At 49.9% G+C, this 26584-nt stretch overlaps 1 protein-coding gene across 2 annotated transcripts; it reads right to left on the bottom strand.

Moving 5' to 3' along the window:
• Window positions 1-26293, bottom strand: ITM2C (integral membrane protein 2C). 2 transcript variants are annotated; one of them, XM_063338113.1, is made up of 6 exons: window positions 26118-26293; window positions 11022-11159; window positions 8956-9144; window positions 8531-8641; window positions 4721-4871; window positions 1-2410 (listed from the first exon to the last, which is right to left on the bottom strand). In XM_063338113.1, the coding sequence occupies exons 1-6, from the start codon at window positions 26223-26225 to the stop codon at window positions 2319-2321; spliced, it is 789 nt and encodes a 262-aa protein (XP_063194183.1). In that variant the 5' UTR covers window positions 26226-26293; the 3' UTR covers window positions 1-2318. The 2 variants fall into 2 exon arrangements, with proteins under 2 accessions (XP_063194183.1, XP_063194184.1); XM_063338114.1 differs by lacking the exon at window positions 26118-26293 and adding an exon at window positions 17140-17257.
• Between the last annotated feature and the right edge of the window lie 291 nt (window positions 26294-26584).

Here is a 26584-nt window from a genome sequence, read left to right as displayed (position 1 = left end):
TCAGAGGTAAAAGATTTTATTATCCCATGGATTTCTCCTAAGAAGTAAGAGTCCTACCAGACAAAATATACAAAGCATCTTATGTTTTCTTTCTAGACAACTGCATTCTCATCCTATGAAACAGTGACCACGTTAGTTCACCTTAAAGAACCAAGGTTTGTCCTTACAGCTGCGGGGTTGCACAGTTAGCATATTCAATGACCAGTTAATTCATGCAGAATCAGAAGGAAAGGGGAAAAAGGTCTGTATGCTCACCTGAGTGCAGGCTTAGGTTCCTAGAAATGAAGAGAAACGCAGGGCTTAAATTTACCAGTTTGCAGTACTTCCACTAAGGAAACCAATTCTCTGACCCTTCTTGTCATCCACCCCGCAATGAAAAGTAAGGGCTAATAGCAAGTTATCGTTGGAAAAGCACAGCGCTAGAAAGGCAAATATCCCTCTGGCAACGGGAAACTTTTCTTACCAACCTGCATGAAGTACACATAATTCTTCATTTTACATCAAGCTTAAAGCAGAACAAAACCAAAGTGTCCTCCTCTACCTGTTAAAACTTAAACCAAAAAAATAAATTCTCAGCCTCTAAGGACATACTAATTCCTATTGCATTACATGACCATTTTGAGATCCTGTTTTGTTTTTACACAATTAACTCACAGTATTATTACTTAAAAGTTTTATTCTAAAATATATTTACTTTTTTTTTTGGTTCTGTGGAGTTAATGATTGTACTTGCATTTACTTTATCCTTCCTCTTCTAAAACAACAAGCTCATTTCAACAGATGGTGAACAAGTCCAGATTTGCTGGAAACCAGTTAACAAGAATGTGCCAAGTTGAAACTCACCCCATTCTTTCAAGCCAAAAAACTGCCTGCATTTCAAGAACCTAATTAGTTTTAACTATATTTATGGAACAGAGGGAAGAATATTTAATTACTCTGCAATTCTTCTGTCGGATGATCAATAGAAAAGCAGTTCTGTTCACGCATTTTCTCTGCAGTATATTGATCAGCTGAATTTTGCCTTGTATCAATATCTGTACTACAATGGTGCCTGCAGATAACGTGATACATGGCTGGACTAGAGTAATTACTATCAAAACAGCTTTCATCAGAGGAGTTATACAAGAATACACACTCTGTGAAAGAAAAAATGTAAAAATTCTGCTTCTGCACTTGCCAGTAAATACCAGTTCTGCTGCTGACACCACTTCGTATGGAGGCATGGCACCCGATCTGCACACAGATGGGATCTCAACAACTCAGGAAGAAAGACCTGTGTGAACATAACTCATCTTTCCAGGCAAGCAGAGCCGGCCAGGACAGACACGGGGCTGGATTAAACCACCCGACTCCACCCGCAGCCACATCCTATAGATGGGACATCAGTAGAGCTTTGGCACTTTGCATTGAAGATTCACCTCTTTATTTAGTTGGGCAAAGTGACAGCGGATCTGCCCAGGAACAACAGCAGATGCCAACTGTGTGTTAGGGAAAAGGCTACACAGCCTTGCACTTCACCCTCTGCTTTGTGGCTGGGGAGCAGCGATGTGCTATGTCATTCATGTAATTCCCAGCCCACCTCATTGCCCCTTGCCCTGGCCTCCTGCCCTCCCCGAACACCCATCAGGATACTTTGATGCACCCAGGAGGAGACACGGTGAGGGCTGAGTCCAAGAGCCAGTCATAAAAACAACACATAGTGGTGGTTTCAGTGTCTGAAAATCCGGTCTTCAGGGGGACAGCACACAGCAGGCTGGGACCACCACAGCATGGTTTGGCAGAAACCATCCCTCTCTGCTGAGCTTTCTGAATCATCCGGTCTGTAATCTCACAACTGTTCTTTTCCTAATTGCAGCTGGTCATGTATTTCTGGTCACTACATCAGCATCAAAATGGTAACCCTTCTCTTGTACAAACACCTTCTATCCCAGTGCCAAGGCAGCCTCAAAGCACTAATACCAGCCTGAAATCGCTCAGCCAGGAAAAGAGCACCTATTTCCAACACTTCTATTTCTCGGCCATCTCTTCTACCCCAAAACTGCTCCCAAAAGAGATTCCCACCCTGTAGCTGCACCTACTCACAGGTTATCTTTGACCACTGTGTAAATTTAAGCCCAGCAAACGTCTCAAATAGGTAGTAGGGAGAGAAGAGAAACCACCGGGAGGCCACAACGGACCCTAGAGGTTTGGAGCTGCACAAGCAGGGGAGGAAGTAAAAAAAAGTAAGACAGATTACCATGTCTAAAGAGAGGGCTGAGAGCATGTGTGTGCATGTGTGTGCAAGCAAAGCCAAGGAAGGTTTCATCTGGAGAGTGGCTTCATGACTTTTTGCAGATAACAGTTTCGACCACAAAAGTGTTTTCAAAGTGACGAATACGATGACAGTTTCCAGCCTCGCGTCGACTGATACCTAGAAGCAATTGAAAGAGAGGAGAGGCGAAATTCAACAAACTATATAATCTACAAGAGCTGCAGCAAGTGGGGGAAGGAAAGCAGATGAGATGCAACTGCTGAACACTGAAATGCAGGAAGAACACAGCCCATATGAAAAGCAGCATCACCTGGTCTTTGGAAGAAAAGCCATATTCTCTAGGCCATGGTCCTGCAGTAAGAGCTGCCATGAACTGGGGAAGCCGCATGGTAACAGCTGGTTTCAGCTGACAGCATCTCAGTTTATCTCAGAGACCAGAAAGCCTCATGAAACCAGCAGAAGTCACAGGCTGGTGCAGCCAAGGAGGGCTTAAAATTACCACCCCTCTGTTTGTATCTCTGCATGCACTGATCCTGCTATAGCCTCAGACCTTCTGGGAAACAAGTAATGCTCCCCACGCCCTTACACTGCAGGACCTCAGCTTTGGGCAGCTCTGCCAGGCAGCTGCTCCCCTCTTACGGCAAACCCGGTGGTGCCCTGCTGACAAGCAGGACCACGGCAGGGCTCCAGGAGAGCAGCAGGCAGCATGCCGGCAGCCCCGCGCACAATTGTCCATCTTCTGCTGGGAAAGCAAGCACAAACTACAACCATGGTGACTTCTGCACCCAAATGCTCTCAGCACCCTGCAGCTGCCCCACAGATCCAAACCCAAACTGATGGTAGGTTCACGTTCCAGGTAAACCTTTAAATCACAGAATCACAGAATGGGTCAGGTTGGAAGGGACCTTAAAGACCATCTAGTTCCTGAGCACCTCCCACTAGACCAGGTTGCTCAATGCCTCATCCAGCCTGGCCTTGAACACTTCCAGGGATGGAGCATGGACAGCTTTCCTGGGCAACTTGTTCCAGTGCCTCACCACCCTCATAGTAAAGAGTTTCTTCCTGATATCCAATCTAAATCTCCCATCTTTCAGTTTGAGGCCGTTACCCCTCCTCTTATCACTACACTCCCTGATAAAGAGTCCCTCCCCACCTTTCCTGTAGGCCCCCTTCAGGTACTGGAAGGGGCTATAAGGTCTCCTGGGAGCCTTCTCTTCTCCAGGCTGAACAACCCCAACTCTCTCAGCCTGTCCTCATAGCATAAATACACCAGTATCTAAAACCAAACAAATACAAATGCTGAAATTTTCAGCAATGTTACTATTTGTATATAAGATACATATCGCTGATTTTCATTAAATCATTTTCAGGTAGTCTAATGTTCCCTCTTCACAATTTTTTCCATATTATTAGGAACTTAATTAATTAAAGGCAATTAGCAGATCTAAGCTGCTCTGAATAGCTGCCACTGAAGCGGGTGTCTCCATTAGAGAAATCTTCCAAACAGTTCCCAACAGCACTGCTATTAGTTGATCCCCAGGAGCCCACATGTAAATGAATTGCTGACTCCTGCAACCATTTTCTCAATGTTTCTATTAGGCTGATAGACACAGTGACAGAAACACAGCAGCCAGCACCCGTTTGTTGCAGCAGCAGCATCCCAGATCTGGGTTGAGATGAATTAGACGGGAAACACCTCAAAAAGATCTTCTGTGTGCTTACACCCACAGGGAAACCTCCCCTCTCACCAAGAAGAAGCCAGTAACATGAGCCAGCAGTGTGCCCAGGTGGCCAAGAGGGCCAATGGCATCCTGGCTTGCATTAGAAATAGCGTGACCAGCAGGAGGAGGGAGGTGATTGCCCCCCTGTACTCAGCACTGGTGAGGCCACACCTTGAGTATTGTGTCCAGTTTTGGGCACCTCAATACGAGAGAGATATCGAGGTGCTGGAGCGAGTGCAGAGGAGGGCAACGAAGCTGGTGAAGGGCCTGCAGAATAAATCTCATGAGGAGCGATTGAAGGAGCTGGGACTGTTTAGTTTGAGGAAGAGGAGGCTGAGGGGAGACCTCATCACTCTCTACAACTACTTGAAAGGACACTGTAGAGAGTCTGGTGCTGGTCTCTTCTCACAGGTAATTAGTGACAGAACAAGAGGGAATGGCTTCAAGCTGCAGCAGGGTAGGTTTAGGCTGGACATTAGGAAGGAATTCTTCACAGAAGGAGTGCTCAGACACTGGAATAGGCTGCCCAGGGAGGTGGTGGAGTCACCATCTCTGAATGTGTTTAAGAGTCGTTTAGATGTGGTGTTAAGGGATATGGTGTAAGGGCGAACTTTGTAGAGTGGAGATGATGGTTGGACTCGATGATCCCAAGGGTCTTTTCCAACCTGAATGATTCTATGATTCTAAGTAATGACTGCGACATGAGGGGAAAGCGAGTTGGGACAGCTGGACACGGCAAGGCTCTTACGTCTCCTTGCGTTCCTCCGCTTCAGCCTGTAGGTCTCCTTGCCGCTGCAGAGGCGGTAGATGAAGGAGCCGAGCTGCTCCATGTCACTGACGTGCTCGGTGGCGATCATCTCCTCCTGGATTATGTATGTCTGAGGCAGGTATGTCCCTTTCTGAAATGACACAGTTTCGACCAAAATAAAGCACAAACGGTGCCATGATGTCCTCCTCGAACAGAACTGTCTCACACAGAGCGCCACTGTCAGCCGAACTGTGGAAAATTCACTGTTCGAAGGTGCAAATTCCACTTACCAAGGCCAGTTAACGTGCTTCCCTGTCCCCAGAGGAAACTGCCCCATGCCACTAACACAGGGCACACAAAAACGATTAGATCCAGAAATTGAATGTTCATGTAGTGGATGAAGCCAGTGTAGGATCAACCCTCTTATAAACTAACCCCAGTTTTAAAGGAAGGCACGTGAAGCTGTAACTCTGAAACCATAAGCAGCCACGTGGAGAGGGATCAAGGCTCAACCAAAATGCCAGGAACTCCCCTGAAAAACGTGCATTTTACATTTACTCAAAAGGCAAAACCCAAACCCGTGAGCCCTGCTAAGATTTCGATTTCTCAGTTTCCTGAGTTTTCCACGTTTCCCACTCCTCCTTGGTCCACTCAGCACAGCCGCAACGACCTGTTGTCCTTATAGCCCACAGGAACGGGGACTAGAGATGAAGAGCAGGGTGAAGAGTGGGGTGCCTGGTGGGGGGACATGGCAGAAAGCCAGCAGGGGCTGGAAAACATGGAGGGAGAGAAAATGGGGTACCTGGGAGCACCCCGGGGATGGAGGCCACCTCTTTCTCTGCAGGAAAGAGATCTGCTCGGCACTGAAGACTCTCTGCAAGCTGATTCCTAGGTGCTCGGGGAATCTCGCTGCTGGCTGGGCACCGCTATGGCAATAAGCAGCTGTGTTACAAGTACAGCTTGGGCTGGGGGGCACTCATGAGCAGACTAGATGCTAACTAGGCCACGAAGCAAAGACTCACTTCTGGTCCCCTTTGCGTAAGAAGAGTCTGGGGTCGATATAAATATAATCAAGCGGAAAAGCAAGCAACAGCAGCACAATTTGAAATACCACCTCTTCAGCTTCCACCACAGGACTGGTTATCTCCATAGAGATGTACCTGGAAACATGCTGTCTTAACTTAATGCCGTGCTGTTGGGCTGGCATAGCCTACTGGATCGATAAAGATCTCCTCTAACGCTGGAGGACTAGACTATTAGTGGAAGTTTGTACTACACTAACACAACACTTCTGCAAGAAATGCAATTATTGATTCTCAGTGGGAGAGTGCAGGAGAGGGCATGCGATACGCGCAGTTATTGGCAGGAGTTGTCATCTTAACACCAGGGGCTGAGGCTCAGAATTTGCCAAATCCTTGACCTGGCGAAAGGACTTAGAAGAGACAGACACATGCACAGAATCCAGTTTCTTCACTGTTCTAGATTTAAATAGCCACGGCAGCTGAAGTAGTCAGGAATCATCCCTACCCCATCGCAGGACTGTGCAACAAGGATGATGCCTTCAATTCTCTGCCAAGAGTTTTAAGAAAACTAAAGCTTTGGGCATTTTGCGTTCTGCAAAAGGTGTGGATCATCCATCATTTAACTGGGTCATCTCCAACTTCCTGCTGCTGCGCGGGGGGAGCATCCCTCCATCCTTTTCTCTCAGATGCTTAGGCAGCCTTGTTCACTAACCTGGCACACCTATGCAGAATAAAGCCCGCAAGAAGCAGAAGAGCTGCCATTTACAAGCAAAAAATCAGACACAAGAGCTCTGGTAATGTGTATGCGGGGACAGCACGGCCAAGACTGGAGCAGGGTCTGGCACAGCTGTGCCCGCACACAGCAGGGATTGCAGAACAGGCACAGGGCACGTGTCAGCCACATGGCAAAGGGGCACCCCGGCACCAGGCTGGCAGGGGAGAAAAGGGCAAAGGCGGTTCACTGACTCCCCGTGTTGCCACAGTCTGCTGGAGCAAACCGCTGACGCTATTTGCTGGACTGAGGTTTTGTCCTAGAAACAGGACGGAAGCCACTGAACATCTTCAAAACTAGACTTGCAGCTGGAAATTAGTCTCATTCCTTAGGGACTTGACTGATTCAGAGATGCAGAGAAAGCAAAAGTCTCCGAGTCCAAGGACCAACACAGCTCATCCAGCATCCAAACAGGAGCACTTCTGAGCAGGGGGGCAAGTCATCAGGTGGTGAAGGTCCCTGCAGCAGGAAGAAATTTGCCCTCTCTACCTGACACAGGCCACCAGGAAGGCCCCGCCTGTGGACATGAAGATCACAGGCTTCCAGGATAATTCAGCTGGGGAGGGACCTCAGGGCTTTATCCAGTCTGGTCCTGAAACCTTCAAGGATTTCAAGGAGGCAGCACAACCTCCCTGGGCAACCTGTGCCACTGCTTCATTGTCCTCATGGTGAAAAACTTTTTTGGAGCTCAAGACCAAGCTAAATGCTTTAGAACAATGTCTCTAAGGTGCTTGTTAAAACCACCACAGACAGATTGGCCACTTACCCATCCATCAGAAAGTTATTTAAACCCATATCTGCTTTGTACTCTCTTTAAAGACTCAAATGCATAAGACCATTTTAATTGTATTTTATCCCCTTTTTAAATTCAATTTCTGATAAAGACAAAGCATCGTTTTCATGGAATGTGATTTTATATCTATTATTCTAGGATGTGACCAGCATTCCCAACCAGTTTTTTTTCTGGGGCTCTGCTGTCAGCTTGTGCAATCCTGCCTTTTCCATTTCCCTCTGCCCCAGGGACTGGTCACCTGCCATGGTCAGAAGCTGTGGCTGGTTTGGAGCGAGCTGTAAGCAAATGTGTGTTGTACCCCAGCAGGGTTCCCAGTACATTTGCCAGATGGTCACAGTGCATGAAATTGCGAGGACTGCTAGGAAACAAACTGGGACTTTGACAAGGACTGGAGATCAAGCATCCCTCAAAGCCCAACCTTTTGCCTCTGAGCTTAACCCTTACAAAGTTCATCACACTGCATGTAGCAGCAAGTGAGCAGAGGGAATAAAGAGTAAAACTTAGATTGGTTTTGCTTTTTTTTCTTTTCTTATAAATAGACCCTCATAGAAGGGAGTAAAAGACCCAGGCTTGGTGCTTTGCTTTACCTGCAAAAGACTGAAATAGATATGCAGTCTTAAAAATCCTCGATTTTTTTCCTGCTGTTAAGATTAAATAGTACTCTATTTTAAGAAGACTGCTTTCAGTCACTGCAGTAGCAGCATGGGCTTCTGAACTGAACAAAACTGCTGCTACTAAACCCAATCAATGCCGGTTGTGAGCAAAACTGCATGAGCCCGAGTCTGATATTGCAGCCCACAACACAGTGGGGGGGGGCAGCACAGATTCCTCCCCAAAAGGGTGAAAGCTGAAGGCCTGCTACTCCCGAAGGGACACAGACGTCTGCAAATGGCAAACCGCAGCAGTAACCACAGCAAGAGCAAAAGGAGGGAAATTCTTTTTTTCCTTGATTCCTACAATCAGTAAACCCCAGAGAGGACTCTGCTGCTTCTCTGTGTCACCCTTGGCAGGTTGATCCGTCATGCCAGTGTTACCGTGCTGTCTGCAAAATGAATATTTCAGCTGAACCCACTGAAGCCTTCGCTCTGCGTGAAGGCTCAGCTCTGTCAGGGCCAAGGCTTACTTCCACAGACACAGCAGTTTTGATTTCCCACGAACTCCCAGCTGGCACCCCTGAGCCAACACAAGAAAAGCATACAAAATAAGCAGGATTGCAGCTGTACCTTCACGTTAACCAGCAGCTCCCACAGGTTGCGAGGAGGCATCACAATAGTGGTGTTCAGCTCGATGACGTAGCATTTATCCAGCGTTATGTCATGATAAGCTGTCAGACCCTGCGTTCCAAGCACAGAATTTAAGGAATTGAGCCCTTCACAACGAAATGTGGCTGTGAAAATGGGTGAAAAGAGGGAATTCAGGGAAGACAGGAAGTTGCTTTAAGCAAGAAACCTGTCTGGGGACCTCCCTACCAAGGAGGACGAGCAGGTTGGAAAGTCTTAGAGAGGACCTTGGGAAGGAGGACGGCTCAGTAATAAGATCATCGTAGGCATATGTGACAACAGCACCAGCGCTAGACCATGAGCACCGTGCTTGGTGCATACCAGCTCAGCCCTGTGCTATGCTCCCAAAGGCCCCAAGAACTCCTTACTCGCTGGAAATCATGGATGATATCCGCAGGGTCACTCCCTCCAAACTGGGGCACTGGGACGTTGATTTGCTCGTAGTTCTCCTCAAGGTAAATCTTGACATCCTCATGCAACTCCAGCTGCCCTTTGAACGGCGAATACAGCGAGTCTTCGTAAAGGACGCCGCAGTGAAACACGCTCTCGCGGGGCAGCTGTGGGGACAAGATCCAGACGGAGGTACAACACTCACACACCCCACACCCCATTAACAGCTACAGCAAACGCAGGAAGAAATGCACCCATACTGGGTAAAAAACACTCTTTTCAAACAGACGCGTGAAGATATTTCAAGATTAGTCTCTTCACCAGAAAATGTTCTTGAGCAAGGCAGTGCAAAACACCCTTGTGAAATGACCACATCTCCCTTCCTGCTAACCAGGTCCAAAGGGAATAAAGGATTCTCTGTGTGATTTCACGAGGAGTAATTCAGAAAGGCAAACTGACTGCCTATGGGCTCTTAAATTTCATAATTTCATATCCCTCCATAGATATGGCTTCCAGCAACTGCGTTTTTCTACATAAGGCATATAAGCATCATTTCTAAAGGCACTTGTAGCCTGGATATGGCAAATGCACCAAAACAAAGCAGCTCTGCCTCACTGCAAAACAGGAGCTGCTGCTCTCCAGGGCTCCAGAAGCACGAGCTATGGGCAAGAGAGCTAACGCAGAGTGAGCCATCAAGTTTGAGCACGAGGATCACAGGGACAAACTGGAGCCACTGGAGACTGAGAAATAAAGGCCCCATTGCCTTGGTCTCCAAAGCATCTCTGACCATGTTGAATGGGCTTTGCTGTGTAATTGGATATGAGCCATCATCTGGTATGGCAGGCAGGCAGCGGGGGTGACAATGGGCGGTCCCAAATGGACCAGCGGGCATTTCCCGGTGCCGTTTGGCATGCACCGAGGGTATGTTAACAGGTTATGCTGTCCATAACCTGGTCGATAACCTCCCCTCAGTGCCGGGGGCTTCCTCTCGTAAGCAAGTGTCTGCACAAAAGCCCTGCGACAGGCTGCCATCACACTGACACAGCGGTGTTCAGGAGGGATGGGCAGCCCTGCGGTTGTCACAGCATTTCCAGGTCAGGTACAAATGACCACGGGTAATAAAGCTCTGACGTATCTTAAAACAAAGATTGCAAATTAATGTGACAGCAAGAAAATCTATAGAGCAAGGGAGTGTATAAAAAGACTATATTGCTGAGTGGATAAGTGCTGGCTGCAGAGACGAAGGCAGCCGGTGGTCCTGGGAGAACTCATTCCCTAAAAGCTGCTTCGCAGCAGAACGAGGGCTTCTGTGCAAATCGATGCTCTGAGGTTTCTTGGCTAAACGCTCAGCAAGCCACAGAGCTCAGCAGTTTCCTCCTTAAAAAGCAGCTCTGCCCTGTCTCATTCCCTGTGGTCTGACCCACCACAACGCTGCTAGCCCAGCGCCTCTGCTAGGCCAGGCTGTGCAAAGACTACGTGGAAGAAAAGGTGCTGAGTTTAACGGAGGTCAAAGGCTCACCTTCCATACCATCTCCCACTTACTTTTCACTTCTCCGCTTGCTTTATTAATAGTACCATCTATTTTTGTTACACCTACAGAGTTTTGCTGTGCTAGGGCCTAAAAGACCTACTGCAAGAAGCTGTTCCCTTGCCTGTACTCCCTGCCTGTACCTCCCTGATCTCTCTCTCCAGGGCTTGCTCTCCCCTCGCAACAAGCCGCGTTTTCAGACTGCCTTACCCTTTGACAGCGGTGATGGTGGGTTTAAGAGGTAGAACTGGCAGGATACTTCTATGGAGTTAAAAAAAAAAGGAAAACAAAGCCACAGGGGAGGAGAGGAGGAGGGTTTCTGGAAGGCCTGGCAGTCGGGATGGAGGTGAGCATGAGCCTACTACTTAAGACACGCCTCGTCTGCCGTGGCATGCTTGCTTCTGAGTTACTGCAGTGCAAAGCAATAAATAACAGCACCAACTCTTTCAAAGGTTGAAGCAGCTTGTCTGGCTGCTCCGGCTGAAGAGCCAGCAGTCCTTCCCCACTCGCCCCTACCTGGGTGATGAAGAAGTATCTGTACACATACATCGATGCAAAGACCAAGCCCAGGAGCAGTACGAGGAGACCCATGGTCAGGTAGCACACCCCGCTGAGCGATGTCCTCCGGCCCTGCACCGCGGGAGCCGGCTCCTCCTGTGAGACAAAACCAAGAGCATCAGTCAGCTGCTGCTAAAAGGGATCAGAAAATCAACGATATTTTACGCAAAGGCCACACAGGGGTTTGTGGTGTGCGACTAGAGAAGGCCGGCGCTGTCCTGCAAAGATACTTCACATCTGATAGCATCTGGCAAGAGCAAAACACTTCCTGTGCATTTTGCTCTCCCACCCCCGCCAAATACATACATATATATATATATAAAAAAAAAAAAGCGTGTGTGTGAACATACACACATATGTGTATACTCTGCCTCCTACCAACTGCTCAGAACAAAGTCAAGCTGTGTTTCAGTAGGGGATAAGGACTGACTGAAAAAAAGGAAATCAGGAACGAACAGCTCCTGGCTACTGAACGTAACAGCATTTACGTATTTATACTAAAAAATTTTAGTTGAAATGCTGCCATTCTCGCAGAATTTTTCAGGGGAAATCTTTGGAGGTGGAAATTACCGGTCCCAGAGAGGTACCTCCTGGGTACCTGCTGGGGTGAACCCACCCAAGCAGCTGTGTTGATCTCAACTTCATTTTCAAGCAGATTCCTGCGCATCTGCCAGGAATACGGCCAGAGCATCAAAAGAAAACATGTCTGTCATTTTTAGAGTGCTGCCCAATCTGTACAGACAGTAGCCAGCTCACCTCGTTACAGCCCTGGAAAAGGGGGGCAGCGCAAAGGTTGGGTTACCTCCTGGGGACCGCTCATCCCAGCCTACCACACTCTTGTTTTTACTACCAAAATAACCCTCCGAAATGTTAAGCAGGAGGATGTAAGGCCTTTCAGAAGCAGATGAAAGAAGCCGGTGAGAGATGCCCCAGTTTCCACAGAGAAGAGCTGAAAGCTGCCCTCCGCTGAGCAGGCAGGCAGGGGAGAGAGGCGCCAGGGAGGGCTCCTGCAGATTAACTCCCTCTCTGCGGTACGTGATCTGATGCGTTTGATTAGAAAGACACCGTCTCCACGGCTAGCCAGAGACCAGTATGAACTGGAGGAACAGATTTAAAAGCAAACAACAGCCTCTCATTTCTAAAATGCATCGCTTTTTAAAGGAAGAGATGTTTCTTCAGCGTAACTTGGCCAAAACGCACAGGGTGCAGGTGCTGAAGCCCCCAGGGGAGATGCCCCTCGGTCCCTGCCACCCTCCGGTGGCATGAGACCGCTCAGCACAGCGAAGCTGGCAGCAAACGCCTCTTTCCCCTTTCCCTGCCATGAAGCAGCCCTCACCAGAGCAGCAGTTCAGTCCCAGGCTTGGAGGCAACGGGACGCTCCTGCCCTGGCACTGGAGCACCCCAGCATCCCCGGGGAGCCCCTTAGCCAGGGATCCCCCCACATCCCTGGCACCTGAGCTCCATCAAGGCGCAGAACAGGGGAAGAGCCAGGATCCTGCAATCCCTCTGCTACCTGCTCCAAGCTCCAATCTATTGATTGCTCCAGCTATCCACTTTTTCTTTTCTAGCCACCTTCAGACTAATAACTGCAAAGACCAAATTGCTTTGGGAGAGCTGCAATTCCAGCACGCCTCCAGGAGAAAATAATCCATATTTATTTCTCCTTGATCCCAGCTGTTGAAGGACCTGCAGCCCCTCTATTCACCACCAGCTCCCTATAGTGAAGGATCAGTGTAATCAGTTTGTCGCTGTTCTGCCAGCAAATAAAGGGAAGAACAAACTGAAAAATACCACATTTTAAGTTCACTTCCAATCTTTCCCTCCCTCTCCTTCTGCAGACGAGGGGCAGCAACTGTGACAAGTCAAAAAGAAAAGAAAAAGAAAAAAAATAAATCACATTACCAGAGGAAGTTCAAAGGCTCTCTGACATGAGCTGCTAGGTTAGGAAAGTCATGCTATATGTCAAGTGTTTCACAATAACAGATTTCCCGAGACACTTGTCTTCAGAGGAAGAGTGCAGATGGTGGGGGTGAAGAGGAACGAAAAGCTCTCCGGCTACTGACACTGAAGCACGGCTGAGGAAATGTTTAACGCTCCGCCAGTGAATTACATCCGAAAGGTGCCAGGTTCCCGTGATGGATAATGCACTGCTCGCTCACCCAGTGAGCTGCAAGTGCTACCTCCATGGAGGGCACGGAGGGCCTGGGGAGAGGGTTCAGAAGGACACACCAGCTCAAAGAGAAAAAAAAATGACTCCCACTAAAAAGAAAAACTGTGTTGGAAGAACAGTAGGGACAGGCAAATAAGCCCTCGCTGGTTTGGTATTTGCTAGAGCAGGTCTGTGCTCTTTGCACAGCCAAAGACACAGTGAGACAACCCACCCCTCACCATCAAAGCAGATGAGTTCGGCTCCCTACAAAGCATTCCTGGCTTCAGGAAAAATGCCTGAGTTTTGCATTTTGTGAGAAGGTGGGGGAAGCAAAGCAGAGCTTTGCCCTGGGAGAAGTTACGGAACACCAGGAAAAATGAAAAAACCCTCATGTTCCCAGAGAGGAAAGAAAAACTCAGCATCAACCGCTCTGATGGAGAGGTGATTAAGGCAGCAAGGTTAAAAATGCTGCCAGGCAGCCCAAGGGAAACAATTAACCACAGTCCTGCAAAATATTGCATAAAAATCACCTGTGCTAACCCTCACTGAAACATGCATCTTCTCCCCTGGTCCAGCAGATTAAAAGGCCACCAGTCTGTGTCACAATGAATGAATTACAATTTAAAAAGCAACCACATGTTAGTGGGCACCCGAGCTTTGGGCCGGAGTCGTTCTCAGTGCTGCCAGCCCAAGGACTGAGCAGTGCGCAACCTGCTTTAACAGCATTTTGCCCAGGATAACAAATCTTCACCAGGTTGGAAAAATCCAAGCAGCTTCTTCCACAGGCTGCTGCCCCGCTCATGCCGCAACGTACCTCCTTCCCCCAGGACTGTCACTCCCTGCAGTAGAAACACAGGTATTTTAAAGAACAGGAAATCCATCACAGCTGATTTCCATCTGTTCCTGCCATAGAAACACCCGGCTTCCCCAGCAAGGGAGCAGTTTTCCCCTAAGCTAACCTTACCATAAAGACAGCCAGGCGATCCCAGCGGGAAGCTGCAGGAAAGCCATCCCCACCAGAAAGACCTCCAGGACCAACGGCGCACCAAACCACGCGCCGCGCTCGTGCCGCACAGCGGACTTTGCAGATCTGGCAGCATTCCCGAGCTCCATGAATTTCAGTAGTGGGAAAAAGACTTAAGACTTGGCAGTGGGGTTCTCCTGAAGAGCAGATCATGCCTTCGAGACGTGCATTTCCACCAAGGACAAAAATCAAAATATTAACATGCAAAAATGCTGTTTGTTCACCAGATGTTTAGCAATATTCCATAAGAATTTATTAACCAGACACCCTTCTTGCAACAAGCCATCCTACTCATTTTCTGCCTCAACCAACTATGGGGGTTTTGGCAAAGAGAAATGGGAAAGGCTGGGGACAAAACCATCCCAGGTCACAGGCAGGGATGGGTATTTCAGTTCAGCACATGGGCTTTCCTTTTCTTTTTTCATCATTTTAAACACAATATTCCAACAGATGGGCATGTTTTACACAAAAAATCAACATAAGGCCCTTCCTCCCCTCTGCGCAAAGGACAAACATTCATTGGCTTTTCCATGAACGAATGGATGGAAAAGCGACAGCAGCAGACCACAGTGTCCACGGTCCAGGCGCGACGGATGTGCCCACGAGGAGGACACACAGACAGGTCCACAGCTCTGCAGAGTATCCCACTGCGATCTCAGGGCAGGAAAACCTTCCCGCTCCACACGATGATCCTTTCTTTGCTTCATATTTCTTGGCACCACCACAAGCTCCAGCGCCAGTGCAGGCAGCAGAAGCCACCACTTTGCTGATCCGACAGAAAATCCCAGGCAGGCTCCCTTTCCAGTGGGAAAACTGGAAGAGGCAGAGCTCCTTCCCCTCTGCAACCCGAGGGGAAGGCACAGCTCCTCTTCTTCTGCGTGGGCAATGGGGGAAAGCATCCATCTCTCAAGGAGAGCACCTGCAAGCCTTGGTTTTCTGCCAGGCATTGTCCTGCTAATACTTCATCCCACCGGGCGAGAGACAGAGGCAGCTCCAACACACAAGCCTCAATAACCAGACATGCTGACTCAGCTCCAGTTTGCAGGCGCGATTGCTTCGCAGATACCCAACCCAGCGCCCGGCAGCAGACAGGATATTGGAATATAAAAAGGAATTCCTTTCCTTGGATAAAACAGGCTCTTCACTACACTCCAGTGCCCTGCCTTCTTGCAGAGCAGGAACAGAGCACAGGCGGCAGACACCCAGACAGGAGAGGATGAAGTCATGATACAGACCATTTGGCTCGAAATTAGCCTGAGAGGGGAAAAGTCCTAATTCAGCCTTTGAGGATTTCATGTCTTGCTGAGGATGTGATGAAAATGGCTGGTGTCCTGTTATCCCTGGTTGTTACTGAATGGCTGAGGAACACCTCTCCTACAAGGGAGTCGGGGACAGAAGCCTGGCTGTGCTTTACAGGCACAATGTCCGGTCTACAGCACGGAAAACAAGTCCAAAGGCCGGAGTAAGACAGGGCAGGGAAACCATCAACACCTGCCAGGCACTGCCGAGGGCATCTACTGCTGAGCAAATCCCCTGGTTTCATGGCACTGAGCCTTTGGACACATAACACTAGCAGGAGCTGCCAGTGCAGTGTTGCCTTTGACATTTCTCATGAATACAGTACAGGGTTACGAAAAATATATACTTGATTCTATCGCTCCTTCATCATCAATCTCTTACAGAAGATGACAGAAATGAGGAAATTAAAGGTGTCATGTCAGGCCTCGTTCCCTCCTGAGTCTCACAACACCTCGGCAGAAATGGGCTCAGCTCACACCCTTTTCCTGCTTCTTCAGCTTTGGAAACAGCTCTGAGTTCTCCACAAACTGTTTTTCCTGCATTTCTGAAACACCCAAGTTTGAAATCCTTCGTTTTAGGTGAAAGTAGGGCCTGACAAACAGGGGACACAGCTCAGCAAGTGTCTAAATATACACCCCAACAGGCGAAGAATCTTGGGGCGACTAAAAATAGTAAACGTGATTTCGACGACTGACAAGCAAGGAGAGAAATGCGGTGCAGAGTAAATAGTCAAAGGGACGCAGTTTGGCGAGGAGTGCTATCTGAAAGGCAGCAAAATATGTCACCCCTCTCTGGGAGGTTGCTTGTTTCAAGGGAGAGCAGCCTGAGCTCTTGATGTAAAGATGTACTGATGTAACTACAGACACTGCCACAGCCAGCCATGGCTTCCTCAAAGCACGCAGGCTCGAAACCCAAGAAACCCACATCAGAAAATCTAACTGATCTCACCGTTTACTCATTTCTGGTAACCAAAGGCCAATATGGACTACGAGAAAAGAAAAAAATCAGTTCAACATCTCTACCTCCAGCAAATCAAGTCCCATATTCACAGTCAAAATCAGTTACTGCTTTACAAAACGCAAGGACTTGCAATAGCAGCACCGCCATTGACTTCAGGTGGAAAAATCCCACAGGCGGCTGCTGGAAAATTGTAGTGCCACCACAGTGGGTGTAAGCTGGTATGGACCAACCTCTCCTCTGATGCTCTGGGCTTGGCTTTGAGTCTCACCTCTCAGCAAAGCGACCCCCATGTCCGCTCCGATGCAGCTTGCTCTTCCTGCACACGAAGCAAAGCTCTCTCATCCATCCACCCCACAGACAGCATCCCTACTGCCTGCAGGTGCTGGGCATTGCCAGCACTTACTGACGCTGCTCTGTATGGTAAAAAGCACTGGGGAATTTGTGGGATAAATTGTAGGGCAAGGAGATCCAGAGCTGCCTCCCAGAGACCACCTGTCCCCTGTTTAGGCATTCAGACCCAGGGGAGCTCAGTGGTGAAGAGTGCCCAGGGATGGCCAGAGCAAGCCGGGGTGGTCAGTCAGGGTTTGAGACCGGAGCACTTGCCAAGCTAGAGCTCTGGAGAAGCAAAGTGAGAGACTACTCACGGGGAAAAGGCAGGCGAAGGCAGACCAGAAGGAGGAGAGGAACGTAGAGACATAAACCATCGCAGCAAAGGCAGTTCATCCTTGCATCCACCAAAGCATCTCCCACACTCCAAAAAAGGCTCCTCTGCCAGATGAACAAAAAAAATGAGTCCTGTCCTCAAGAGCAGTTATGCTTGGAGGGAGGAGAGGGAGTGAGATGAGGAGAAATACCAGGTGACGCCAAGGGGGAAACAGTGCCTGGGCCATCGCTCTGGCAGAGTCACAGGGTCGGTGCCCAGCACTAGCAATGAGAGGCCCCCGAACGAGCCCGTTACCTGGAAGGAGAGTCCTTCCAGCCCAAAGAGCATTTTCAATGCTTTAGGTCAGAAAAGAAAATAACATGTGCATGCATGGAGAGAGAGACAGAGCTATATATATACACACATACATATATATATGGCACACAGTTTCCAAGGCAACCGAACTCCCCGCACACAGTACTTGAGCAGCGCTTGTGCAGGGCACGCAGCAGCGTTTCCACACGGAACACAACTTACGGCTTTTGGACTCAAAGATGCCTGGAAGGCAAAAAAAAAAAAAAAAAAAAAAAGAAAAAAAGGAAAAAAAAGCCTGTAATTAAGAGACTATCGCAGCCAAAGGCAAAAAGGTTGCAATAAATGAATCTAATCACATCTTTAAATGACACCACGGCACATGACTAGCAACAAAGCCACCTGCCTCAGGAAGTACTTCGCAGCGCTGGAAATTAGAATATCAAAAACAACCACTGGCTAATTAAAAGCCCCAGCTTTGTTGATAGACGACAAAGACAGCAGGATGTCAAAAACACAGCCTAGCATGTGGGAGCTCCTAAGCGCTCAGTGATGATATTTTCCTTCTCCCTCGTCAGCAAGAGAGATATAAACCCCCCTCTTTTCTCCTTTTTCCATCCCTTTCTGGAATTAAGGGGCCATTTCTCCTCCTTCTTTGCACAGGGGTGAGGAATTCATTTCCATATATTTTTTTATTTTATTTTTTGGCAGAGGCACAGCAACTTCCAGCTGAGTTTTTCCAGCCTCCCTCTCCTCTTTCCCAGGACTAAAACCATTCAGAGCATTAGCGGAGCCAACAAAGCCCCTTGTAAAAATGAGGCTATTCTTACCAGGCACATAGCTATAGCCCCGAGCGTCACGCTGAACAGGCAGGCAGGCAAAGAGAAAATAAACAGCTGTGATAAAGACACAAAAAATGTCCCAACCTGGCTGTTTAACAGCCCGACTGCCAAAATACGGAGTCTGATAAACACATTTCCAGAAATCAACAGGAGCTGCAGCCACTGACTGCGAGGACAGGGGAAATCAGTCCCTGCCCTGGGGCAGCTCCACCACCACAGCTAAAAGGCTCTGGAGCACCAGGGCAGACCCCACCTGGGAGAGAAGGAGCAAGCACACAGCCAAGTGAAAGCAAGGGTTTGGTTTTGGTTTTTTTTGCAACCCTGAAGTGGGAGGCAGCATTAAAAGAACAGGAATTTTCCCCAGAAGAAGAACGAAGGTGCAGCTTTGGCATTGAGTCTCAAAACCTATCTAGAGCAATTAGAGACAAAAGGCAGCTCAAGCAAGAGTGAAGGAGAGTGGCTGCTCTAGGAATAGGGGAAACTCTTAAATTGAGGGGTTGGCAAAGTTAAAGAGAGAGACCAGATTCAAAGGCAGAGACACATGCAGGTGGGCAAGACACCTGACTCCTTGAAAGACCTTTAAGCAATGACAAAAATATTCAAGAACATTGAGAAAATGAGGAAAGGAAATGCCAACAGCTTTCAGCTTGTTCTTCCTGTAGCTGAGTCTTCTTTCTCCTCCCAGGTGAAGTGAAGAGAAGCTGCTACCAGCCACCCACAAAAGCAGCCTGCTTGCTGTAACCTCCACGTTCGGCTCAGGAAGAAGCAAGCCACAAGCCCGACTGCCCACCAAAGTGATGAGCTGTCCCATGGCAGGACAGTGGGACCACACACTTGGGAAGGAGCTGGACAGACTTCCCTTCTGACAGCCACACACTCACCTTTTCACAGACTAAAACCATCCAATTGCTGCAATATAAAACCCCCACACCTACCAACCTGTGCAAGAGGCCCAGGGAGTCCTAGGCACAAGCCAAGAGAGCAAGTGACTGATTTTGCAAAAGGTGGAAAGGATCAGGTGCTGCCTCAACACATCTGAAAGCAGAGAACGTGGCAGGGAGAAGACCTGCACACACGTCAAAAGGTTTCACACGATTTCACCTGAAGCTATTCACCACCAGTGATGGCTTTGGATCCTGATGAAGCACGTGAGGACTCACATGAACACAGCTCTAGCCACTGCTTCCCCCAGAAACCTCCACGTCCGGATAGTTTTGGGGTCCAAACAAACCTACAATCTAAAACTGCAGCACCTGAGCTTCTACAGCCAGGCAGGCGGAGACGGTCAAGAGCAAATCAGCCCTTTTAGATGTTGCCAAGGGCCAGCCAAGCACTGCTGATCTGGTTGTGGCCAATTAAGCCATCGCTGTCCCACCTCACTCTTCCACTAAAGGCTACTGATTCCCAAAAGGCTGGTAGAAAGGAGGACACAGTCCTGCCCAAGACGCTTAGGGGCTGGAACAGCCAAGGTACTGCCTTCTGCAGACAAGAAGGGGCATCAGAGGCATAAACCCGTACTGTTTGCTCCGAGCAGAGGGGTCAGAGTCCAGCGCTTCCCGGAGTTCAAGCTGAAGCATCTTTACAAGGAACTAGACTTCAGGTTATAACGTTTGCCTCTTCCCAGAAAATCAAGACTTACACATTGTCACACCATAAAATGAAGTCATTACTCCTTTTCAGAACAGACAATGATTATCTCTTCTCCCAGCAGCAGCGTAGGAAAGCCCTGACAGTCAGGCCTACACTCAAAAATTCACCACAAAGAAACGGCGTGTAGTTTAACAGCAGCAAGAGACAGGAGGCAAATTTACCCTTCTCAGCTTTATTGTTCAAACTGACTTCAACAGCAGGGCACGGCAAAAACAAAGACAACTCTGAAAAGCAAGTGCAGAGAGATGAATTAAAAAAAAAAAAACCAAAACAACCCCCCTCACACTGTCCTCCCCCAAATGGTAACACTGGCATTAAAAAACATAACAAAACATGTCTAGGTTCCCACATATCACCTGGGAAGAAAATACCCATCCAGAAGTAAAAATGCCTCTTCCATCTCCTGTAAACCCGTTAATGAGCAAAGATTTAATAGCGTGAAAGCAGGAATTGCAAAACTGTGCACAAGGAGAACTCATCCTCTCTAGACGCTCCGTCTCTCCAGACCTGGAAGCAGCGCTCTGCTGCGCGGGAGCTCCCAGCCATACACAACACCCGCCACCTCTCCCCGAACCGCCAGGCGAGCCGCACGGTGCAACGACGGGGTGAAAACCAGCGTTCTGCTTATCAGTGCACAGCGCAGGGCTTCTTACAGAAGAGCAAGGAGAGCTCCTGTCCTACAGTTGCCTCTTCCCTGAAAATCAAGACTTACACATTGTCCTATGTGTCCTACAGACAGGACTTACGGCGCTGCAGCATTAATGCAGCAAAGCTTCTGCCTCGTACTTCCATTTGCTTCATTTGTGCCCTTTAAAACTGCTGCTTTTTAAAGATATTTCTTGCTTTTCTGTTTTACGAAAGAAATTGTTGTGCCTAAAGCAGGTAAAGGCACCACGTCAACAGGTTCTTCCCAGGTAAAGAGCACCTATGTGCAAAGGTGCGTTGGCTTCAGCTCTCCTCCAGCTTGGGAGAACGCACACCTTTAGACAAACCCAAGTTTCTCCGTCTCCAGCTCTTCAGTCTACACCTCTTTGGTGAAAGAGAGCTCCCTGTTTCCAAATTCAGTCACATTTATAACACTTCCGCTAGAAATAGCCATTCTCTCTCCTAATCCCCCTGCCAGTTTTAGCCAGATCCTTTGTCACGCTCAGCTGGAATATCAAATATTCATGGCCAGTGCCCAATAAGATACTCAAGTCTAATATTTCACTACAGCGGATGCTGTAAGTGTCTGGAGACATTTTTTCCAATTCAGCCATTTTCCTCCACTGCCAAAGCATCCCGAAACCACGTAGAACCAAGAACCAGTGACAACACTTCTTTTTAAGCTGATGACTCCATACAGGACACAAAAAGAAGTCATCACTTCAGACCACATGGATATGGGAAGGTTGGGAAAAGGCCAGGAATAACCTTCTGTTACAGGAGGCAGGTTCTTCAAGTCAATATCTACCACGTTTAGATTCCTAAATCAAGACTTCAATGTGGTGAAAACCCCCACAGCTCAGGAGCTTTGAGCCTGGACTCAAGCCCGCAAACATGTCAATACGCATAATCAATCCCCATGGCTGCCAGCTAGTTTTTATCCCTCTCTCTGGATGTACAGCTTGCTTTGTGAAAAAGCCTGTTTTAAAGACTTTTCCTCACGTCCCCTTCCCCAGCCATCTGCCTTCCACCTCACAGCATCCTGCAAGGAAGTCGCTCACAAAACCCGTCGCTGCCTTGGCATGGAGTTCTCCACCAAGCTGGCATGACTCTGCGTTACAGGGCCGGCAGAGATGCCTGCACAGCCAGCAAGAGCCACCGCTCCTCCACCTGCCCCACACGCCGGAGCCCGGCTCTGGAGCATCACTGCTCACGAGGCACCGGTACCTCCGGCAGAGCCAGGAGTGGCATTGCTCCCTGTCCTGCTTCGACCTCCTCTGAAGCACACGTCCTCTCGGGCTCGCTTAGGCGGACACAAAGCAGTCACAGCTCACCTTCCCCGCCTGAGCACAAGAAAAGGCCAGGGGGCGGGGGCACAGCTACAGCCGCAGCGGCGAGACACTGTCTGCTAAGAGCTCCACATCCGCAGTGGACCTGCTCCTCACTGGGGAGTTTCGCAGTGGCAGTCATGGTAAAGGGAGCTTCCTGGGCACCAGAGGGGCAGCCGCCTCCTCAGGGAACACGCTCCCCAAGGGTTTCAGGGCTTTCCCTGCTATTTCTGTACAAATGGGGCAACCATGCTTGGTGCGCGAGCTGCCACCGGCCATCCCAAGCTGGCAGCAAGGCGGCTGGGCAGCTCGGCCATCAGCTGTCCGGGGAGCAGCAGCCCCACAGCCAGGAGGCTGCGGCACCCCAGCAGACTGTTGTGATGAGGTGCAGCCTACAGAGATCACACAGAAACACAGACAGAAGGGTTGGACGGATCCAGTGCCGGACAGCAAACAACTGCTCGTAGGAAGCATTTCCAGATGACCAGGAAGGGCGTGATCGAAAGCCCACCAAAAGGAAGAGTCTTGTGGAGTCTCGGGGAACGCAGATGAGGTGAAAGGCATGAAACCAAAGCCTGGTATTACTGCAACCAACAGCAAAACACCAGTCGCACCCACAGGACACCACCGTGTCCCCCCTGCAAAGCCTCTCACAGCCCCTGGGCCTCTGACCCACTGCCAACGTGTTTCCAGTGGGCTTGCCACCACCTGCGGGGATGGGGAGAGCTCTCCCAGTCCTCCTGCTCCGCCCATAACACCCCTCTCTCCCACCAGCCAGACCTCCCAGCCACGGCCTGAGCAAACACTGTCCTCCCTCGATGTATAACAAGGGGTTTGGCTTTCTGCTTCCTCTTCCCACAGGTTTCTGTGACAGCATCCCCCGATGCATCTTCCCATCCTCTGCAAACCATCCCAGTCCCCACAGACACCCTGTCTGCGCTGCAGCGTTTGCTGTAAGGCTCGATTCACCCCGGGCCGTCAGGGAGGAGCGTTCAGCAGAGCCTCGGCCAGGGCAGCTGAGCAGCCGGTCTCCGCCACGGACAGAGCGAGGGGGATGAGGCACCTCTTCCCTCCAATACTTATCATTTACCCCTCGTGAAGCAGAAGATTTTAATGAAACCCCTCCTCCTCCGGTTCTTGTGCTGTCTCTGCAGAACAGCTAGCTGCAACTATTAGAGGGGTTTACAGGGAATCAACAAAAAAAAAAAAAAACAAACCAAACCAAATTTTGACTGGAGAGCTCCAGCCATCAGTTTTACTCCTTTCCTGTGGATTTCAACGTCCATCACAAACGCAAGGAGCGTATTTCCTAGAGCAGTTAAAGACACCGCATGTGTATTTATTTCTATTTCAGACTGTAAATCTGGAGTTCAATTAAAACTCACTGAATACTATTTTGCATCTGAGAAAGTATTTTCCAATGAACACAACAAATTATTTTACTGGATGCGTAACCTTAAACTGCCTTCTGCTGAAGGCTGCTACGTCCTCACAGCTCCTACTAACGACAAGGAGATTGTTTCTTTTGCAAGCCTTTAAAATGTTGCAATTGCCTCAAAATTACGTGGATTTTTCTGACAGAGTTTGAATTGCATATCCTTTTCCGAGTCAAACTGGGAAGAAACAAGGCTCAGCACATGCGAGCTCGCTGTCAGGACTCCTCACCTACTACTTTTCAGGACACATTAGCATCACAGACATCTTCCTGCCTGCCACATCTTTGCATTCATGGAGCACCTGCCAAAATTCACAGGCTGCGGAAGCCTCCGCTGAATCATTTCCCAGCTCTGGCTCCTATCGCTGGGATTGAAGTTGCGAGATCAAAGAGGAAAGGAATGCAGAGCATCTTGTTTGCATGTCACCAATGCCATTTTGCTGCAAGGCAGCGAGAGGAAGACACACACAGACAGGAATTTTTGGCAGCAGGAGAGAGAGCACGGCAAGACAGCCTGGCTGTGGAAACCCACAGGTTGTGTGTTTTACAAAGCAGCACCCGCCTTGGTCCAGCTAACTACAAACTACGCCGAAGAAGCCAGTGTCACAGATACCCTGGAAAACAGCATCAGGAAAAGGCCACCTTCTTGTCAGTGGATGAGCTGCCCCCTGGGCACCCTCATGCTGCACTGACTCACCACAGCCTGCTCCTGCCCTTCTGTCGTGAGTCTTACGCTGATCTTCTCACATGCCTGTCTGCTGGAATTAAGAGACTGTTGAAGAGTCTTTGTTCTAAATTCATGTTTTTCAGTTCCTTTGTAGCTCAATGTGGGCTTAAAAGAACAGTATCGCACCCCCCAGGAGTCAGAGAAAGGCCCAAGGCAACATGAAGAACCCAAAATTTATTATTTGCTACCTAAGCCAATTTCATTCATCTGGCAGGACCTGAATCGGAATAATTTTGATTGCTGGGATCTGGCAGCACTAATCATGGAAATAAGCTTCTGCTAATTTTATTTTTTATTTTATTATTTTTTTGAAGTCCTTTTCTCACAGTGGTTGTAAGAAGGAGCTGGATCCTGCCTGAGCTCGAGCAGGATCGGCAGAACAACCAACTTCCCTGCTGCAGAAAGCTGGTTTAACGGCAGCGTGAGCTGGAAGTCCAGTGTGAACTGGACCGATCCAACACAGTCCAACTTTCAGGGTTGGATATCAAAGGTGGGAAGAAACCTACCACCTTCTTTTGCTCATAATTAGGAAAGATGAAGTCTGGAAATCATCAAGAGATGACAGTTGGCCACGTTCCCCCATTACAGGTTTCTGTACAGCTCCCAGGCATCAGATTAATAGATGCAATCACGACAGACGGAGCACATTCAGACACTGACAGCACAGCTGAGAGCTGCAAGCACATCCGCGCGTGATGTGAGAGATCATTAGGATATAAGCGATTCCCTGAACTCTCTGCAGGACTGAGCAATCTCCTGAAGCCCCTGCTGCAGAGCAGCTCTCTGGGGGCTCGCTCGGAAATTCCCACTCGCTCGGTAAGGCACGTGCGGAGGGACGCTCGGCACTGCTGCAGGAACGGCGAAAAACCACAGCTCCCCCAGAGTTTTTTGAGTCAGGGAGATAACAGCGTTTGATAAATGATCAAACTGCATGCACAGTCCGAGGCATTCACGAGCATGACAGAAATGCCATTTAAGTCCCCTGCTCTGATACAGAAGCACTGTATCACGGTGGACTTGATGCTGTGGGTCAGACCCACCTCTCTGGACAACACCCTCCCACTACACAGTGGGATATTTACCCCAGTGGGTCCATCCTCGCAGAAGGGCTTGCAAGCTGGGGGTTCTCTAGCACAAGAGACTTCAGAAACACTCAGCTCCCGGCCAAACACAACAGTGCCCATTTCACCTTACCCTCCTCAAGAGGGCCACCAGCCACACCACCACTGGTACGTGCCCAGCACTGCCTCCCAGCGCCTGCCCTGACTCACGCCGTATGGATGGGACTTGACATAACTCTACCCCAGGGCCCCAGCCATGCTCTGCATGCACTAAGGATGCCCCAACGCCTTCATTCACCTTGCGCCTGCCCGGGTCCCAACCTCCGCAGGCATGAGCGCTCGTTTCCCTCCGATACCCATCACCTGAAGCCCGAAGAACAATTTGACTTCAGCATGTCAACTCCCACCTTGAAAACTGCAAAGCACCCAGAGAGCTGTGCGTGCTTGTATCCCCTTGCTTCTCATCTCGCTCCAGCACCAGCCGTTTCGTTCCTCGTGCCTCTTCTCCATGCCAACCCTGAGCCTTCAGAGATGTTCGAATTTGAAATCCACCCTGAATCACTCCCAGATTACACTCCCCCAGACAAAACCACCCAGACCAAAAGGACGAATCCGGATGCCACTTGTCCGCGCTGGTCATTTACTTTGCTGCCCATGGATGCCGCTCCCCGTAATGGTGCAATTACCCTTCCCCATCCCCTTCCCTACTTCTCCAAACTTCGGATGCCTACGCACCCTCTAGGACATGAGCTCACAGCCATAAAACCGGCCACTTTTATCTCTCCGGGGGTGCCTCCCCCAACGGGAGCCAGCTCCGAGCAGACACCCGGCCCCACACACGCACCCTTCAGCTCCCACCACCTCCTACTTCGCAGAAAAGGGGGGGAAAAGCCCGGCGCGACGAGGGCCTCCACCGGCGGGGACCGGCGGGCACAGCCCGGGCTCCGCTCCCGCCCCCCCTCCCCGGCCCCGCACTCACGGCGCCCGGGGGCTGCAGCACGGCGCCCGCCGCCCCATCGCCCCCCGCCGCCTTCTCCTTCTCCGGCTTCAGCACCGCCGGCGGCTGCTGGACGCCGATCTTCACCATGGCCCCGAGCCGCCGCCGCCGCTGCCGCCCGAGCTGCCGCCGGCACCGGCACCGCCCCCGCCCCGGGGAGGGGCCGCCGCCGCCCCCGCCCCCGCCCCGGGGCGCCCCGCCGCCGGCAACGGGGACCGTGGGGGTGCTCCCCAGGGGGCCAAACGGCGGGGTTCGGAGTTGTGGCGGGGGACCGACTGCACCGATAGACCCCACGGCTGCCCCCCCGACCCCGCGGAAAGGGGTCTGCTGCCCCAGCAGCCGCCAGCGGGTCCTGCCCCGACAGCCTGGGGCTGCAGCTCCCCAGCCCTCCCGAAGGGTGAGGACAGGGAGGGAGCAGCCCAGCCCCAGGAAAGCCCGGCCCGGTGCAC

This window comes from Chroicocephalus ridibundus, chromosome 6 (genome assembly GCF_963924245.1).
Source record: "Chroicocephalus ridibundus chromosome 6, bChrRid1.1, whole genome shotgun sequence".
Lineage (NCBI taxonomy): Eukaryota > Metazoa > Chordata > Aves > Charadriiformes > Laridae > Chroicocephalus > Chroicocephalus ridibundus.
Note: the sequence above shows the minus strand (reverse complement) of the source record. Positions and strands in the feature narration are given on the sequence as shown.